At 66.6% G+C, this 17480-nt stretch overlaps 1 protein-coding gene across 6 annotated transcripts in view; it reads right to left on the reverse strand.

The window, feature by feature from the left end:
* Positions 1 to 17158, reverse strand: part of NFIC (nuclear factor I C) — a 62180-nt gene extending 45022 nt beyond the window's left edge. For 2 of the 6 annotated variants that reach the window (XM_077860520.1, XM_077860517.1), the window contains exons 1-2: positions 1729 to 1839; positions 708 to 1239 (exon numbers count right to left, since the gene is read on the reverse strand). In XM_077860520.1, coding sequence (XP_077716646.1) covers positions 708 to 1239; positions 1729 to 1824 — 628 coding nt within the window. In that variant the 5' untranslated portion in view covers positions 1825 to 1839. Of the gene's footprint in view, positions 1 to 707; positions 1240 to 1728; positions 1840 to 10821; positions 10993 to 17030 lie in introns of those variants that run through there. The other 4 variants (XM_077860519.1, XM_077860518.1, XM_077860522.1 and 1 more) reach the window with 4 other exon arrangements.
* Between the last annotated feature and the right edge of the window lie 322 nt (positions 17159 to 17480).

A 17480-nucleotide genomic window follows, 5' to 3' on the forward strand; every position in this document is an offset into this window, starting at 1 on the left:
AGGCTGGCCACACAGCCAGGGGCAGCAGGGCGACAGATAACACCGCCCTCCCGGCCAGGCCCTGCCCTTGGCCACCAGCCCTGCTGACATCCGGCCTCCACATCTTTGCCCAGGCTGCTGACCCTCTGGGACCCCCCTGCCCCCACAGTTGCCCTGCAGAGCTCACATCTGCCATAGCACTCCCTCCAGGAAGCGGCCAGGGATCCCCGTCCCCCAGACCCTGCTGGTCCCCAGGTGGGGCGTCTGACCAGGCAGCCAGCAAACACCCTCTAGGACGGCCAGAGCCAGGGACACAGGGGACCAGGGAGGGTGGAAACCTAGCCAAAGTCACACAGCACACAGCCTCCCCCTCAGCACAAACGTGGGACCTGTCAGGCCTCTGCTGAAGGTCTGAGAGTCAATCAACTAGCATCCACAGCGTGCAACGCGGGCACTCTGTCAGCTTTCCCTGCCTCTCGGTTGGTCACCATCCTGTCCTCACCACTGTCCCAACAAGGCCTTATGCTGCCCCTTAGACGTTCTGGGACAAGGTCTCATCTCCCGAGATCTCATGGGCCTGTCTCTCACCCTCCACGGCCCTGGACACGCCGCCTCCCACGGCACCTGCAGTCCCTCCATCCGCAGGCCTCCCCAGGGGACGTCCCCTCCCTCACGGGCCGCGCACACACCTGCCCCCCGCCCCTGGGCGCCCACAGCCGCCCCCTCACCTCGCTCGCGCACGAAGTAGGCCAGGTAGAGGTCGAGCTCCTTGACCGCCACGCCGATGTGATGCGGCTGCACGCAGAGCACCGGGTGGCCGCACTGCGCCGCCTTGACCAGGCGCTCGCCGTCGGTGCTCTCCAGCGGGATGCCCTTGAAGAGGATGACCATGACCAGGTCCAGCCGCCACACCTTGTCGGCCTGGCGCAGGCAGTCGATGCGGCGCATCTTGCCCTTCTGGTCGGGGTTGGAGAGCACGCAGCCCGGCGCCTTCTTGCCGGTGATGGCCAGCACGAAGTCCTCGCGGCACTCGGGCCGGATGTCTTTGCGCAGCTTGGCCAGCAGCCGGGATGCCCACTTCTGCTTCACCTCGGCCTTCTCGCCCAGCAGCTCGTCCTTCACCGCGCGCTCCTCGTCCTTCGACATCCGCTTCTCATGCTTCTTGAAGTATTTGCGCTTCCGCGCCTGCAGGTTGAACCAGGTGTAGGCGAAGGCGCGGACGTGAGGCAGCAGCGCCTCGATGAACGGGTGGAACTCATCCTGTGGGCACGAGAGGACAGAGGTCAGGAGGCGCCGGGGGACCGTGGGCCCCTGCCCCGCCCGGGAGACTGAGGCAGGGGGGCTCCAGGAAGACCCGCGGGGAGGGCCAGGCGCATGGGGGCCGCCGCTGACCTGGTACCTCCTGGGGAAAACTCAAGGCCGGAGGGGACCCAGCAGAAGTGCCTGAAGGACCGTCCTGAACCCCAACACACAGACAGAGCAAGCGGAAGGTCCCCAGAGGTCCTATGGGAGCTGACCCGCTGTATAGTCGGGGAAAACTGAGGTCGGGAGAATGGGGAGGTTACGGACCTACTGTCTGTCCACCAGGATGGGGGTCTGCAAACCCCAGTCTGCAAGCGCCCTAAAGAACGAGACAGCGAGCATCCTAGTCCCTTGCAGCTACCCAACTGTGCACGGTGGCCCCCGGTTAGCCCTAGACGTGACGCACAAGCCATGGGCATGGCTGAGTGCCGATAAAACTTTATTTACAAAAACAGGTGGTGGCGGGCGCTGGGCCCCAGGCCTGTTGTCTGCAAACTCCTGAACTGCAGTCTGAGCTCCAATGTCCAGAGCAGGGCCAAGCATACAGCAGGTGCTCGACGACTGCAGCAGAAACCAGGCTCAGATAGTGTCATCATCAGCAAAGAAAGCTGACACTGGATTCGGGGGCGGGGGGGGGGGTCCTCAGGGCTGCCTCTACTGGCCCCTTAAATTAAAAAACAAAACAAAACAAAACAATGAGGTCTAGGGGTCATTCGTAGAGACAGACCGGCAGAGGTCCATGGGGCGACACTAGGGCAGCCGGGGCGGGGGCGGGGGAGGGCTCCTGCATGGACCCACCGTAGGGGCTGAGAGATCGAGAGAAGGGGAGCTGGGCCACGGAGGTTCAGAGCTGGAGAGAGGGGCCCCCCGGCGCCCGTTCACCCCATGACCCTGCCCCCCACAGACCCATTCAGATGGAGAAACCAAGGCCTGACCAGACCTGTGACTTCAACACCCCCCACACGTCTTGCCTAACCGGCGTTGCTGGGAGACACTAACACCTGTTTTACGGATGAAGAAACCGAGGCCCCAAGAGGCGCCCTACTCATGGGGGGCATGGACCGTTCCCCATGAAAACAACAGCAGCGCTGGCTGGGTCGTGGGAGGTCCCTGACCCCTTCTGTCCGGTGGGATGGTGGTCCCACCCTCTCCAGGTTTCATCAAGGGAAACTGAGTCTGCAGAACCCCTGGGGCCTGGCTTCTCAGCGTCCAGGAGAAAGGAAGGCAGAGAGGAGAAACCCTGAGGCTCCCGGACTCTGCCTGTGGCCTGGGCCGTGGGCTTCCAGGGACGTGAGCCCCTCCACAGGCCGCAGCTACCCATCAAGTGATGGGACCTGAGGCCCGGAGAGGAGCGGACACCCGCCCTGGCTCCCCCAGGGTCTCAGGGCCTCGTGAGGACCCCAGCCCAGGCCCCCAAGCCCTGTGCGGAGGCCGCCACCGCTTTCCCAGAACGGCCTGGGGTCCCGGGGAGGCGGCTGCTCGGGCTCTCCGTTTGCCTTCGGGTTGGACGTGGCCTGGCTCGGGCCCACCACCAGGCCAGGACTGTCCCCGGAGCCCCCAGCATGTGCCCTCCCTGCTCTGTGCACCCCTGGCCGGGCCATGGGGCGCTGGCGGGGGGAGGGAGATGACCTCAGATTTCACCTATTACTGAGGCTCTGAAAATAGCCTCCCGCCCTCGCCCGGGTGGGGCGGATGGGGCTCGGCTCATGCCAGCCCGCTCCCCACTCCGATGTCCCCCAAAGCGTGAGTCACCAGAACAGCTGCGGCAGGGGCTGGACCTCAGGGCTCTCTTCCTCGGCCCACTCCCCACCCCCACCCCGGCTGACCTGCTGAGGCAGGGGGAGGGGCGGGGGGGTGCATCCCGGTCCCGCTCCCTGTCCCTCGTGCTCATGGTCGTGGTCATGGTCGTTGGCGGGGCTTCTGCGCCTGAGGCCCACCTGACGGCCCCAGAGTCGGGGAGTGACTCACCCAGGGTCACACCGCCGCTCAGCAGAGCTGGGACCAGAGCCCAGGCTTCCCGGCCGGAGGACCAGGGGTAGGGAATCGATAGAGGCCCAGGTCGCTGCCCCCAGCAGAGGGGAGGCCAGGGTGGCAAGAGGCCAAGCAGTGGTGTTGACATAGAGCCGTGGCTGCCACCCAAACCGGCGCTTACTGGGGTAGCGATAAGAGGGAGCTGGGAAGGGGCAGCTGGAATGCGGGCCGGTGGGGCAGGCTGACGGATCCCCGCGCGCCTCCCCTTTCTGGGGGCCCTACACACCCCCGGGGGGCCCACTCTCCAGAGAGGTGCCAGGGAGGCGGACAGGGGCGGGAGCCCACGTCACCAGTGACCCCAGCTGGTCCGGGAGGAAGGAAGACAAACAGTCTGTAACTGGGTCACGGACCTGCTGCCCTATCCTCCCTCGTCCTCCCCGGGGGGTCAGGTCAGGTGAGAGGCAGGCCTGTTACTCTTTGTCCCACGGGACCTGCAACATCCGAGGCATCTTTCCCAGGCACATCCCCCCCTCCCCCCGGGCTTGACAGGCAAAGGAGGCAGTCCAGGCGGGCCAGAGGTGGAGATTCCTCCCGAACTCCTACACATCCCTCAAAGCCCTGTCCCCACGTTCCTTCTCCTTCGGGCAGCCTTCCGTGCTCTCCTTAGGGATTCCCGCAGACCTCGCCTGGACCACACAGGCCGGGCTTCTGAGTCCAGCTCTACTGCTACTCCCCAACCCCCAACCCCGAGACTGAGACCGGGGGCCGAAGCACGCGTTTGCCAAGCAGACTCTACAAGGGGATGAGGCTGGGCGGCAAAGGGCCTCCATTTTCACCTTCCATCTGGCCCCAGAACAAACCGAGGCTCTGCTTTGGGCCTCGGTTTCTCATCCTGTACACCCGGCGGGATGGGATCCTACAGCTGTCGGGTGTGTCCTGGGGCGGGGGGGTGGGGTTGTCTGTTCCTGGTAACCGGGGAGGCAATGTCGGGGGCAGGCCGAGCAAGGCCAGGCCTTTCCCAGAAACTCCGCTCGGCCCGCTGGGATTTCCTGGCCCAGGAGGTCAGCAGCTGGGAGGTGGACACCTGGGTCCAAGCCCTGGCTGGTGGCTGGCTGGGGCCACGACGCTCCCGTCCACCAACCACAAGATTTCCAGGAAGGAGTCTCTCTCCCTCAGTCACTCAGCGGCTCGCCAAGCGTTACCGGGCACTGCCTGAACCACCTAAATGCCGATCCCGAACTCTTACGCATCCTGCAAAGCCCTGGTTCCGACGTCTTTTCCTCTACGTTAAGGCCAGCATTAAGGGGCGAAGGGCAGAGCTCCTGGTCAAAACCGGGTCCACCTGGCACCAGAGGGGGTGTTCCCAACCTCGGATCATCCCTCCCCTCACACTCAGAGCAGCACAGCGTACACATGACCCCAGGTCATCAGGGCGAGATCCGTGTGATCGTTCGACAAACATATATGGAGTGCCTGCTGTATGCGAGCCCCGTGCATGGTGCTACGGATCCAGCAGTGACCTGGGCTCAGTCCCCGCGTGGATCCTGACCTGGGGCAGGGATGGATGTTAAACAAGCCGGCACGATGTGTAATAAAATGTCAGTCTGAAAAAAAATAAAAAAAAATAAAATAAAATAAAAATAAAATGTCAGTCTGAACAAAGTGCCCTGAAAAAATTTCAAGGTGTTTGGGGAGGGCCAGGGGAATGCCCAGGGGGTTGTTTCTTAGCTGACAGTGGTCCCGGTGGCGGCGGAGGTGGGGTGGGGTCTTTCGTGGGAGAGGACATTTGAAAAAAAGATCTAAAAAAATGCCAGGCCAGGGTAGGAGCTTTCCAGAGAGTGAGGACAGCATGTGCCAAGGCCCAGAGGCAGCACCGCAACTCAGGTTTGTGAGAAGAGTGAAGAGGTCCGTGTGGCTGAAACGGAGCGAACGAGGAGGGGGGTGGGGGAGGGCAGGGAGGTGCCGGGGTCTGCCTGTGCGGGGTCTTGGGGGCCTCTGGGAGGAATCTGGGCACGCGGAGTAGTGGGGGTGGAGACTTCCTGCCCCAGTGACCGGGGAGGCTGAACCCTGGATCTCCTGCCTTCCCTCTCTGTGCCTTCTGTGCCAGGGACACGGCGGGGGCTGAGCCAGGTGGCCAGGCGCGGAGGGAGGCCGGGAGTGGGGCCACCCGGCCATGGGCTGCGCGTGTCTCGAGCGATCAACCCCACAACACAGGGCCGACCTCGTACCCGCTTTCCGCAGGGAGAGACCGAGGCACTGGGCACGGAAGCCACCCAGCCAGAAGGAGCCCCGCTAGGATCCACCCCGCGTCCCCGTGACCGCGGGCCTCCTGACACCTCAGCCCCACTGCTGGGACTCCCCAGAGAGGCCCACCCTGCACCCCGTAGGCTCTGTCTGCCTCCCCAGGGCCTCCTTGCCCTGCCCAGCGCCCGGACCGCGGCCCCTCCAGGACATGGATGTATCATCCCGGTCCCCGGCTGGGCCCCCAGCACCCGGATCCCCCAGGAGCAATCCCTACGTCACCCAGTCCAAACTCCCCACACGCCAGCGGATGCCGGCACCCCCGTGGGGTTGGCCAGACTCAGCAGGACCCCGGAGAAGGCCGCGGGGGAGGAATGACCCTGGACAGAACCCTCCGGGGTCCCAGCTGACCCTGTCACCCAGGCCAAGGCCTGGCTCCCGCTGAGCCAACTGTGACAGGGTGGAGGGAGGGCGCGTCCAAAGCACCCCTGAGAAGTATAGCAACAGCCCGAATCACAGCCACCTTTATTTGGCACCCACTGTATACCAGGCACTGTGTTGGGGGTGAAGCCTCTGAGAACGGCAGGACTGTCTCCCCCAGGGTCTCATGCGGGCGGGAACTGAGGCTCACAGAGTGGCCGCTCTCGGCCGGGCCGTCCATCCCTTCACGTGGCAGGTACCCGTGAGCGCCTACTGCATGCCAGGCCCTGCGCTGAGCACTTCACAGGGGTCCCGCCTCCCGAATCCGCAGCTCGAGATGACCGCTGACCATCACAGTGGGGACAAGGGGACACGGATGGGCCATGTGGCCCCGAAGCTGAGAACTCCCTCCCGAGCACGGTCTGCATGGGCTCTGGGGGCCCCAGGCCTGCATCCCGGTGACCCTCGTCAGAGCACCTGTGGGGCCAGCCAGGCCGGGCTGCGTCTTCGACGGTGCCGTCAGCGAGCAGCCTGTCTGCGTGCACGCCCCTGGGCGAGTGGGCAGCACACGTGTGTGCAGGGGGGTGTGAACAGTGCATCCACGCGTGAGGGCGACAGGAGGACCCGGAGGTGCTGAGCGGTTCCCATCCCTGTGATGTGAGGACGGAGGGAGGAGGGCTCAGGCTGACAGAAAGAGACAGAGACAGAGGTGGGGGGAGAGGCAGAGATGGGGGGAGAGAGAGAGACAGAGGTGCGGGGAGAGAGAGATGGGGGAGACACAGAGGTGGAGAAGGGGGAGAGACAGAGGTGGGGGAGAGAGAAGTGGGGGCAGAGAGAGACAGAGATAGAGGTGTGGGGAGAGAGAGATGCGGGGAGACACAGAGATGGGGAGGGGGAGAGACAGAGATGGGGGGAGAAAGAGACAGAGACAGAGGTGTGGGGAGAGAGAGATGGAGGAGACACAGAGATGGGGAGGAGGAGAGACAGAGGTAGGGGGAGAGAGATGGGGGAGACACAGAGGTGGGGAAAGGGGAGAGACAGGTGGGGGAGAGAGAGACAGAGATAGAGCTGCGGGGAGAGAGATGGGGGGACACAGAGATGGGGAGAGAAGAGACAGAGGTGAGGGGAGAGAGAGATGGGGTAGACACAGAGGTGGGGAGGGGGAGAGACAGAGATGGGGAGAAAGAGACAGAGACAGAGGTTGGGGGAGAGAGAGATGGGGGAGACACAGAGGTGGGGGAGGGGGAGAGACAGAGGTGGGGGAGAGAGATGGGGGAGGGGTGAGAGAGAAGTGGGGCGAGAGAGACAGAGGTGGGGGGAGAGAGACAGGGACAGAGGTGCAGGGAGAGAGAGATGGGGAGGGGGAGAGAGACAGAGACAGAGACAGAGGTGGGGGAGAGACAGAGATGGGGGAGAGAGACAGAGGTGGGGGGAGAGAGGTGGCGAAAGAGAGAGACAGAGAGGTGGGGGGAGAAAGAGAGACAGAGGTGGGGGGAGACAGATGGGGAGGGGGAGAGAGAGGTGGGGGGAGAGAGACAGAGATAGAGGGAGAGAGAGAAGGAGAGAAGGAGGAGGAGGAGGAGAGAGAGAGGGAGAGAGAGGGAGAGAGAGGGAGAGAGAGGGAGAGAGAGGGAGAGAGAGGGAGAGAGGGAACGCTGACTCGGCCAGAATCCCAGCTTCGTGATTTACAAGGCGCCTGGCCCTGGCGCGCTCGCTGAGGCACCTCCGCGCCGCAGAGAAGGGAGGAGGGAGAGACAGACGCAGAGACAGCGACAGGGAGGTTGTGCTTTTTGCAGGAGCCGAGCAGAGGCCAGCAGACCCTGCGGGTGGCGGGGTGGGGTGGGGGGATCACCCGGGGAGCGCCCACCTGCCAGGCCCGGCTAGACAGCCAAGCGGGAGTGTCCCCGACGCGCCCCGCAGGCCGTGCTGTGCCGCCCCGGCAGGCCCTGGCCCTCTCTGGGCTCGGCGTCGCCCAGTCCTCATGCTGGGGCACCCCGACCGCCCCACAGCCCAGGCCAGGCCTAGAGCTCACTGCCTCCCCCGCCCCCCCAGGCGCCTCAGCGGCGGGGCGCCCTCTGGCCTCGGCCTCCCCCCTGGGGAATCGGCAGTGCCGGGGCGCCAGGCCCAGGGGAGCCGGGGCAGAAATGAAGGGAGGAATGAATGAATGAGGGAGGGGCCCTGGCGGCCGCCGCGGCCGGCCTCGGCCCCGGGGAATCCTGGGCACTGCAGCCAAGAGGGATTTGGCCCCAAACCCGGAATAACTAACGTGGCGGTGCCGGGCGGAGGGAGGCAGGGAGGGAGGCCCGGAGCAGGGCCAGCGCGGGGAGGCCGGCCTTCCCGCCGCCAGGATTTATGGAAGTAACGGCTGCTCCACACAGTTCCTCTTAAGAGTAAAAGTGAAAAAGCGCTTGAGTCACCACTGAAACAGGGACGGGGCTCCCAGAATCCTCCAGGGCCGCGGCCGCCGCCGCCCCCCCTTGGCGGGCAGGCCCGGGGGGCACCGGGCGCGGGCACCGGGGCGCTGCCTCCCCCCTCGGCTCCGGCTCCGACAAGGATCCGGGTCGGATCAGCTAAAAGCGAGCTATTTTAGGATGGGCTCAGGTTGTAAAATGAGTTGGGAAAAGGGGGGAGACGGAGGCCCAGAGACGGGGAGACACACTGGAGAGACGACGGACTGGGGGGCCGGGGGAGAGACACACGGAACCGGATGGAGACACAGACAGAGACGCAGGCAGAGACGGGGAGAGACGGAGAGACAGGGAGATGGAGCTGGGGGCGGTCACAGAGAAGGGGGGTGGTGGCGTGCTTAGGGACCTGAGCCGCCGGGCAGCCAGGAGCAGAGGTCCTGCATGAGGGGGATCAGTCGGGGTGCTCCGGGGACCCCCGCCAGAGGCCCCAGGCCAGACTGGCTCTCCCAGGAGCTCTGGAGTTGCCCCCAGGCTGCCTGACAGAGGGTCCCAGGACTCCCATCCTGGTGGGGACGCAGGAGATAGGGGAGGGAGGGGACCCCCCTGCACGTGGGCCACTCTCTCCGCACCCTGGCCTGGTGGCAAGGGGGCTCCCTGTCTCTGTCTCCCTGTCCCCAGCCCGGGACAGGCTCAGGGAGGCGTCAGGGCCACGTCCAGCAGGGGCACAGCCCCGCCAGGCCCCGTGAGCACACACGCTCACCCCAGGGCTCCGCTCCTCACCGCCACCGCCTCTCGCGGCAACGTGGATGAAGGCCTGTCTCCCGAGGAGTCCTGATGGGGGAATTCCAGGGCTCGGTGACAAAAGGCGGCCTTCCAACCTCCTCCCCTGGAATAGCCTCCCTGGCTCAGCCCCCCTGTGTGGCTGGCGGGAGCTGGCAAGCGCATGGAGGGCGGAGGGGGCGGGGGCACCCACAGCCACCCAGGCCACCCCGTGAGCGCAGAGGCTGGGAGGCCCAAGGTCACACGGCAACCCAGACGAGAACCCCAGTAGCTCCCAGTTGCTCCCAGGAGCTGCAGGACAGTGGGGAGGCAGAGGAGGGGCAGCACTGACAGCTTCCGGGGGAGACCCCCCTCCAAAGTTGTTCAGAAGGGGAAACTGAGGCCTGCACTGGGGCAGGGACTGGCCCAAGGTCACTCAGGGGATTATGGGTAAGACAAGCTCTGAGACCCCCCCGGGGGGGGGGGCACCCGTCCACCCATTTGCTGGGGGGAACCAGGAACTCCCTACTCCCTACCCCAGCAGGAAAGAGTCCACCACCAATGACTGGGGACCCCAAGATCCTGGATTAGGGACCCTCCCCACAGAGGCTGGCGGTCCCTGAGGCCTGAGCCAGGCATCCACGTGCTCCCCACAAGGGAGGGAGGAGGGACACGGGACACGCAGTCCCCCCCCCCACTCAGAGGACTCCCAGAGTCCTGCACTTTGCAGGCTGGAGGCCACCCCGGCCCTGTCTCCAGAACCTGCCTTAGTCCTCAGGAGAAACTGAGGCCGGAACCCCCCTGGCCTAAAGAGACACGAGGGTGTGGGGGGAGCTGGAAGTAGACCTGGGGGTGTCCCAGAGAGAACTAGAGGAGGCCGGGCCGGCCGGCCGCCCCCTCCCCACGCACCCCCGGGCCCGTTGCACAAGGGCTCAGCCCGGGGCGGTCTGGGAGCGCGGCCAGGGGTGAGAGCCTACGGGAGGGGGCAGGGGCAGGGCAGGTGCCGGGCTGGCGAGGCGTCCGCAGCGCCGCAGTGCCCGGCCAGACCCCGGAACGCCCGGCCTCCCGGCTCCTCCCGGCGGCGGCGGCGCAACAATCCAGGATCGATGCGGTGAAAATATCAGCTCGGTGTCGGGGGGGGGGGGGGGGGGGGGGGGGGGCGGAGGCCGAGCCGCGGTGTCAGCGCCCCCTCCCCCCTCCCCCCGCCCTGGCGCCTCCAACTCCGCGCGCCCCCTCCCCCTCCCCCTCCCCGCACACGTGGGCCAGCGCGGGGGGACGGCGTCCCGGGGCGGGTGGGGGGGCGCTGTCTGGGGAGCTCGTCGGAGGGATCCTGTCCTCGGCAGTGCCCGGGGGGGGGGGCGGCCAGGACCCCTCGATTGCGCCCGGAGGCAGGCCGGGGTGGGGGGGTCCCCGCAGAGGCCCGCCCTCGCCGCTGGGGGGGGCGCTCCCCGGACCTTCCCGGGTGGGGGCGAGCGCCCGGCCCGCACCCCGAGCCCCGCGCCCGCGCAGGGGAGCGGCCGGGGCGCCGGGGGCGGGGCGGGGGTCCCGGGGACGGCTCTCGCGGGGGGGGGGTCCCCGGGCCGGCCCATCCCCCACCGGCCCCCGGCCCTCGGCGGGGGCACCCTGCGGGGCGGCGGGAGGGACGCGCGCCCTTCCCGTCCCGCCTCCTCGGGCTTCCCGGCTCGGGGCCCTGGCGCGGGGGGCGCGGGGGGCGCGGGGGCGCGGGGGGCGCGGGGCGTACCTGGGTCAGGCAGAGCGGGGACGAATACATCCCGGGCGCGGCGGGAGGCGCAGGGCCGGCCGGAGCGGGCGCGCTGAACTTACTGAGTCATTTTTCCAAACCCCCCCCCGCGGCCGCGGCCGGCGCGCTCCTCGCCGCCTCCTCCCTGGATCTCCCTCCTCCCTCCCTCCCGCGCTCGCTCGCTCTCCCTCTCTTCCTTTCCTGTCCCCCCTCCCTCTCTCCTCCTCCTCCGTCTCTGTCTCTCCGTGTCTCTGTCTCTCCTCCCTCCGGCAGCCTCCCCCCTCCCTCCCCCCAATTCCCCTCCCCTCCCACCCGAACCTCCCACTTCTCAACATCCAACTTTCAAAGAAACGAGGGAAAAAAGAGCGCGAGCGAGCGGGGAAGCAAAGCCGCTCCCCCCCCACGCCCCGTGAACCCCTATCATCGCTATTATTACGAATTACGAGCCGCCTGGTCCCGGGCACCGACGGGGACCGACTGGCCGCGCGACCCGGGTCACCGCGGGTCCCCCAGGACCGCCCACCCGAGTCAAGTGGGGAGGGGGTGCTGGGCTGGTGCTGGACACTTTGGGGCCGGAGGTGGATTTTTAAGACCCCCCCCTTACCCTCCCCGCGCTGGCCGGGAAGTTGGAGAAAAGAGCCAAGTTGGGGGGGGGGGAGGGAAAGAATGAAGAAGTGACGTGTGCAGAGGCCCGGCGCCAGCGCGCGTCTTTCCCCTTAAAGATGTACAACCCGGGGTGCAGGGCAGGAGAGGGGGCTCCGGGGGCATCGTCTCCCGCCGCTCCCCCAGAGCCACACATGGGCTGCGGTTCCCTGGGCGCAGGGGTTGGCTCCAAGTGCACTCCTCCACCAGCCCACCAGCCCCAAAGGTCCCAGCTGACCCCAGAGCCGCCAGCACTCTGCTCTCGCCTCTTCAGTTAGCACCCGAGGGGACCTGGGTGTGCAGGGAGGGGGGTTGCTGTGGCATCCCCCACGAGTCTCCCCAACATGCCAGGAGGATGTGTCCAGAACCTCAGGCTGGCCAGGTGAACCCTTGCAGCCTCTTCCCTGGGCGTCCAGTAATTCCTACTGGCCCCAGCAGTGTGCCCATTTCACGGATCTGGAAACTGAGGCACAGCGAGTGGCTTGGAGCCAGGCCACCTGGCCCCAGAACCCACATTCCTAAAGCTCCACTGTTCTCCCTCTAGAGAAAGGGGCATAGACCTGACATCCCCCTTCATCTGAGCCCCCAGGGTGCCTGAGGACCATGACCTCAACCCTTCCCCATTCACTCCCAGAATCCTCCCATTCCCAGCCTCCACCGCGGAAGCTCCCACTCCCACCCCACAGACCAGGGCGATGTGTCGCTCTGCCCCTTGGTGTCGTCCCCTGTCAAGTGCACTGACGGTGCCCACCCATGGGATCCATGGGCATGAGGATAATGGCACTTAGCAGAGCCTTGACCTTCTGTCAAATGTGCACCGAGGCATTCTTAGAAAGCCTGGTGATTTTGATTTGTTCTCTCCCAGTATCCTGACGCCAAATGATACCCTCTTGCCAACTTGGGGCAGCTGCCCCATGCCCAGGGTAAAGCAAGGTGCCAGGAACCCTGTTATTCTCCCGCATTACAGGGAGGAAACAGGCCCAGAGAAAGGGAGCCGCTCGCCCAGGGCCCCAGGGATGGACCAGGCGGGAGCAGGGTTCCCACAGAACACACGTTCAGGGCCACGGGGACCTCCCCACTGCATGTGGGTGTCCGTTATTCAAACAAATAGTGCTTAGCACATCAGGAGCACTTCATGGGAATGTCTGAAAACCCCTGTCGGGCGGGGAGTGTGGGGAGGGGTGCATTTCAAAACCCCAGGATGAACGGGGAAGGCAGGTGTCTAGGAATCCAAATGCCAACATAACGTCAGGCAGTATTTTATTATTTTAAAAGTGCAAGGAGCACAGAGAGTACAAGATCCCGAATTCACAGACATTTAAAAGTTGCCCTTGGCTTCAGAGGGTTCTCCCGGCTTTGGCCCTCTGAGCCCAGCCTGCCCCCCAACCCCCAGGCTTCTGTTGGCAAAGTGAGGTTTGGAGAGTACAGACTAACCCCCTGGGAGCGTCAGTCTCCACATCTGTAAAATGGCAAAGGTGCTAGGACCCGCCTGGAGGAGGGCTGGGGAGTTGGGAGTCCTGGGGTTACCTGTGTGGACACCCTGGACACCACGAGTGGGACAGTGCGGATGTATGTGCTCTAGTCCGGGCAGGAGGGGCCCTGCGAGCACACAGCGGGCCAGCGCTAGTGCAGGGCTGCGGCCAGGTCTGTGCCTCCTCCAGCAGCAGCTAAACTCCAGGGCGCCTCAGCTTCCCCTCAGCTTCCCCTCCGTGAGAAAGGGCAAAGGTAGTTCCAACCCCTTGGGATGTCGTGGGTGAACCAGTGACTGGACTGACGTTAGGACACTGCCTTGCACCTGGCAGTGTCTTACCAAAGCAATTGGTGGATCCGGACCTGTTTGTGCCAGGGCCCAGGAGGCGAGGGTGGGGGCACGATTTAGCCTCTGGCACCCTGGATGGAGCACCATATAGCTCGTTGGTTTAAAAAGATTAAATAAAACACGCTCGCTCCTTTATAGCTCATTCTGTCTTCTCTCTAACTGTCCCTGGGACAGACGCACAAGTGTGTTGACTACCACTCTCTAACACCAACGGCAACAATTTGGGAACAAGCCACCGAGTCCATGGGGGGAGGGCAGTTCGGGGAGACTACTATGCAGCTCCATAAAAGCACAAGCAAGCTGTAGGCAGGGCTTCTCCCTGCAGGGTGCTCTGGATCATTCTCTGCCGGGAGGGGGGCGGGGACTGGGGGCATCCTGGACACTGTGGGGGAGGGGTGCTGAGCAGCATCCCTGGCTCCTTCCCACTGGATGCCAGGGGCACCCCCCAATCCAGACAGATGTCCCCAGACATTACCCAGTGTCTCCTGGGGCAGAACAGTCCCTGGGTGACACCCCCCACCCCACCCCACCCCGCCCACTGGAAATGCTGCAAGGAGACTCAAGCTCTCATCTGGGATTCTTTTGTTAAAAAAAAAAAAAAAAGGAAGCATATTTGTAAGAATATGTACCTGTTATGTGTGCAATGGTTCAGACAAAGCTGATGGAAAGAGAGCTGCCCCGGAGTGGGGTCCCACTCGGGGAGGGGTGGTGAGGAAGGCTGCTTTTCACTTTGGGGACTTTTATATCTTCCTTAGATGCTCCTGGATGGTTTGTGTCATTAACAACCAACTTTTTAAAAAAAGTGAGTGCCATTCACAGGGCAGCTGAGGCAGGGACCACAGGTGTCCACACAGTAAGTCCACAGCCACCACACCCAGAGAACAGAGGACACAGCACCGTCCAGGCCCTGGGAATGTGACAGTGTCACCCCTCCTCTGCCCTTGTGTTCCCATTTTACAGAGGAGAAACTGAGGTTCTAGAAGGCGATGTTAAGGTCTTTGGTCTCCACAAGTAAAGGTAGGATGGGGCACAAGGCTGGTACAGATACACGCAGACACACACACCATGCCCCACGGACACTCACATCACAAAAATGCAGACACACAGTCCTCATATGACACATACAGTCACACACACGTGACACAAACACAGAGACTCCCATGAACTCAGACTTCCCCACACCTGGCCTCAAACATCTCCTCAGAGGGGCACCCAGGGACACCCGGACTCCCACAGACTCACACACGGCACAGGCTCACACACACACACACACACCTTCAGCAGACTTGGGGAGACACACAGATCCACTCCAGTCCACACACAACCGTGAACATAACACATATATGCTCCTTCACCATCACACCCTCACACCCAAACACAACCATGCACACGCCCACAAGCAGCAGCCCTCCCAGGATCCCTACACAGGTGCCTGCACGTGCGCACCACATCCCTGCTCCTCCCCAACCCGTGCCCCCCAGAGCCGGGCCCAGGCTCAATGCTCTCCCCAGTGGGCTGCACAGGGGTGGTGGGTGGTGGCGGCAGGGCCTGTCTCCCCACCCCAAATGCAGGTGCCTGTTTGCGGCTGGGAGTGTCAGTGTGGGTCTGTGTGCGGTGGTGCGGGCGTGCAGTGCTGTACACCTGTGTCCTGGGTGTGTGCTTGTCAATGCTCCTGCACAGATGTGTCCCACTGCACCAGGCGCCCGGCGGGAGAGGCTCGTGCTGGGAAGGGCAGGCGGACCAGGTGTCCCACTGGGCGGGAGGGTGGCTGGACTGTTGTGTCTCCGCAGTGGCGGGGAGCGCAGGGGAGGGGGCACACTGGCAGAGAGAGGGGGGCAGTTTACCAGACCTCCCGACCTTGAGGGTGGGGCGCCTACACATCCCGGTGTCGGTGTAGGACCCCTCTTTCCCTTTCCCCAACAGCCCCCTAAAATGGGTTGCAGGTTTAAAGGAAAAAAAGCTGCTCCTCCGGCCTGGCCTTGGCGCTTTTATATTTAGAAAATTATATCAAGCGCCCCGGTGTGGGGGTGGGGGTGCGGCGGGGATTCCCCCGCAGGGGAGCAAACAACACTCTGTGCCCGCCCCTCTGGCCTGGGAGGGGGCAAGCGCAGGGAGGCAGGCCTGGGGGTGGCTCCCCGCTTCGGGGGTGAGGGGGTTTCCTCGGCCACCCTCCCGGGCCCCACCTGGCCCCCGCGCCTCTGTAGCCAGCCGTCCCTCGGGACCTCCTCCGCCGCGGAGTGGGGGGACACCCGCCGCCCCGCCTCCCTCTGGGGCAGGTCCCCGCGCACGCGCAGCCCCGGGCGGGAGCAGGCGCCGCCGCCGAGCGATCGTGTCCCGGCGCCACCTCGCGCCCGAGCCTCAAGCCGGGACCACCTGGGGCCCCGCGGATGGGGCACCCCGAGTGGAGGGGGTGGTGTGGGGTGCGATGAGGGGTCAGAGTTTGGACGCGGTAGGGGAAGCACCCGTCCCTCACTCAGGAGCCCCGGGTGCAGGAGAAAAGGAACTGGGGGGGCCCAGGGAGCGTGCAGACCCATCCCCAGGAAGAGTCCCTGGGCGCGAGAGTCACGCACACGGCGACACCCGGCCGTCCCCTGGGACGCGGCCGCTCCACACAGCCCCCCGGCGGCCGCACATCCCCATGCGGACCCCCGCGGGTCACCCCGGGACACCGCGGCCCTCCTCGCAGCTTCACAACATCTTCCCAGCGGGACGCGCGGCCACCGGCGCTCCCGCCGCCCCCGAGCCGCACAATGCTCGGACACACGCGCAACACAACACACTCGGCCACGTGGGTGCGCGGACACACGCAGGCACATAAAGGAGGGCTCGACGCCTCGAGACCCGCGGCCCGCGGCCCGCGACGGGGCCCCCGGCCGTGCAGAGCCGCCGACGCGCCCGGGCTTCCCGCGCGGACCCGCCGGGGCACAGGCGCCCCCCACGCGCCCCCCGAGCGCCGGATGCCGCCGACGCCCGCGGGCCGGGCCGGAGCCCTCGGGCGCAGCCGCCGACGCCAAGCGGGCCCGGGGCGCGCGGGGCCGAGACCCGGGGACCCCTCCCGGCGGCGGCCGGCGCGCGCGGCGGAGGGCCGGGGTCGGCCCGGGGGCGGCCCGGGGGCGGGGCTGCGGCCTGGCGCGGGCGGGGTGCGGCCCCCGAGCGCAGCCGCCCGCCCCGCTCCAAGTTCAAGGCGCCCGGCGGCGGCCGCTGCGCGCTCTCCGCCCCTCTCCGCAGCGGCCATTTTCCGCTAGCTGGCGCGCGGCGCTCGTCCGGGCCGGGGCACCCCGCGGGGCCCGCCGCCCCCCGCCCCCGCCCCCCGCGCGCCCCGCCGGGCGCCCCCTCCTCGGCCCCGCGCCCCCGCGGGCTGCGCGCTCGGGGGTCGTGCGCTCCGGGCCGCGCCCTCCCGCGCCGGCCGGGCCCGGGAGGAGGCGGGAGGCGGGAGCCGGGTCCGGGGGGGGGGGGGGGCCTCTCCGGGGAGCCCCGCCCTCCCCGCCAACTCCGCGGCCCCCCACTCGGGGTCCCCCGCTGAGCCCCGCGCGCCGGCTCCGCCTCCAGCCGCGCGCGGGGGGGGCGGGGGGGATCGGCGGGCGGGGGTCCCGCGGCCGCGGGCGGCGCGGGGGGGGTCCCCGCCTGGAGCCCCTCCCCTGGGCGGCCCCCGCCCCCCGCCCCCCCAGACCTCGCAACTTTCGCCGGGAGCCCACGCACCACCCCAAAAACTCCCCGGGCGAAAACGAAAGTGGGGGCGGCGACGTACCATGGCGCTGCTGCGAGGAGGCGAGGCCGGCGCCGGAGCGAGCGCGCTCGGTCCCCGGCGAGGGGGGGCCGGAGGCGGCGGGAGGAGGCGGCGAGGGAGGGCGCGCGGGGGAGGGAGCGAGCGCGCGAGGGAGGGGGCGCGCCGCGCCCGCCCCCCCGGCCCGCAGGACCCTCCCCTCGGCCCGCCCTCCCCCCGGCCCCGCGCGCCGCCCGCGCCTCAGGCCGCTCCGCGCCCCGGCCCCGGCTGCGGCGGCCCCGGCTGCGGCTCCATCCCCGGCGCGGCCCGCGCGAGGGGAGGCCGAGCGAGCGGCGGCCGCGGCGGGTCGCGGGGCCCAGGTCGGGCTGGCTGCGGAGGAAGCGGATCCACCTTCGCCGCGGCGCGCGCGCGCTCGCACACACACTCGCACACACACTCGCACACACACTCGCACTCACACGCACACACGCGCGC

Source organism: Canis aureus, chromosome 19 (genome assembly GCF_053574225.1).
Source record: "Canis aureus isolate CA01 chromosome 19, VMU_Caureus_v.1.0, whole genome shotgun sequence".
Classification (NCBI taxonomy): domain Eukaryota; kingdom Metazoa; phylum Chordata; class Mammalia; order Carnivora; family Canidae; genus Canis; species Canis aureus.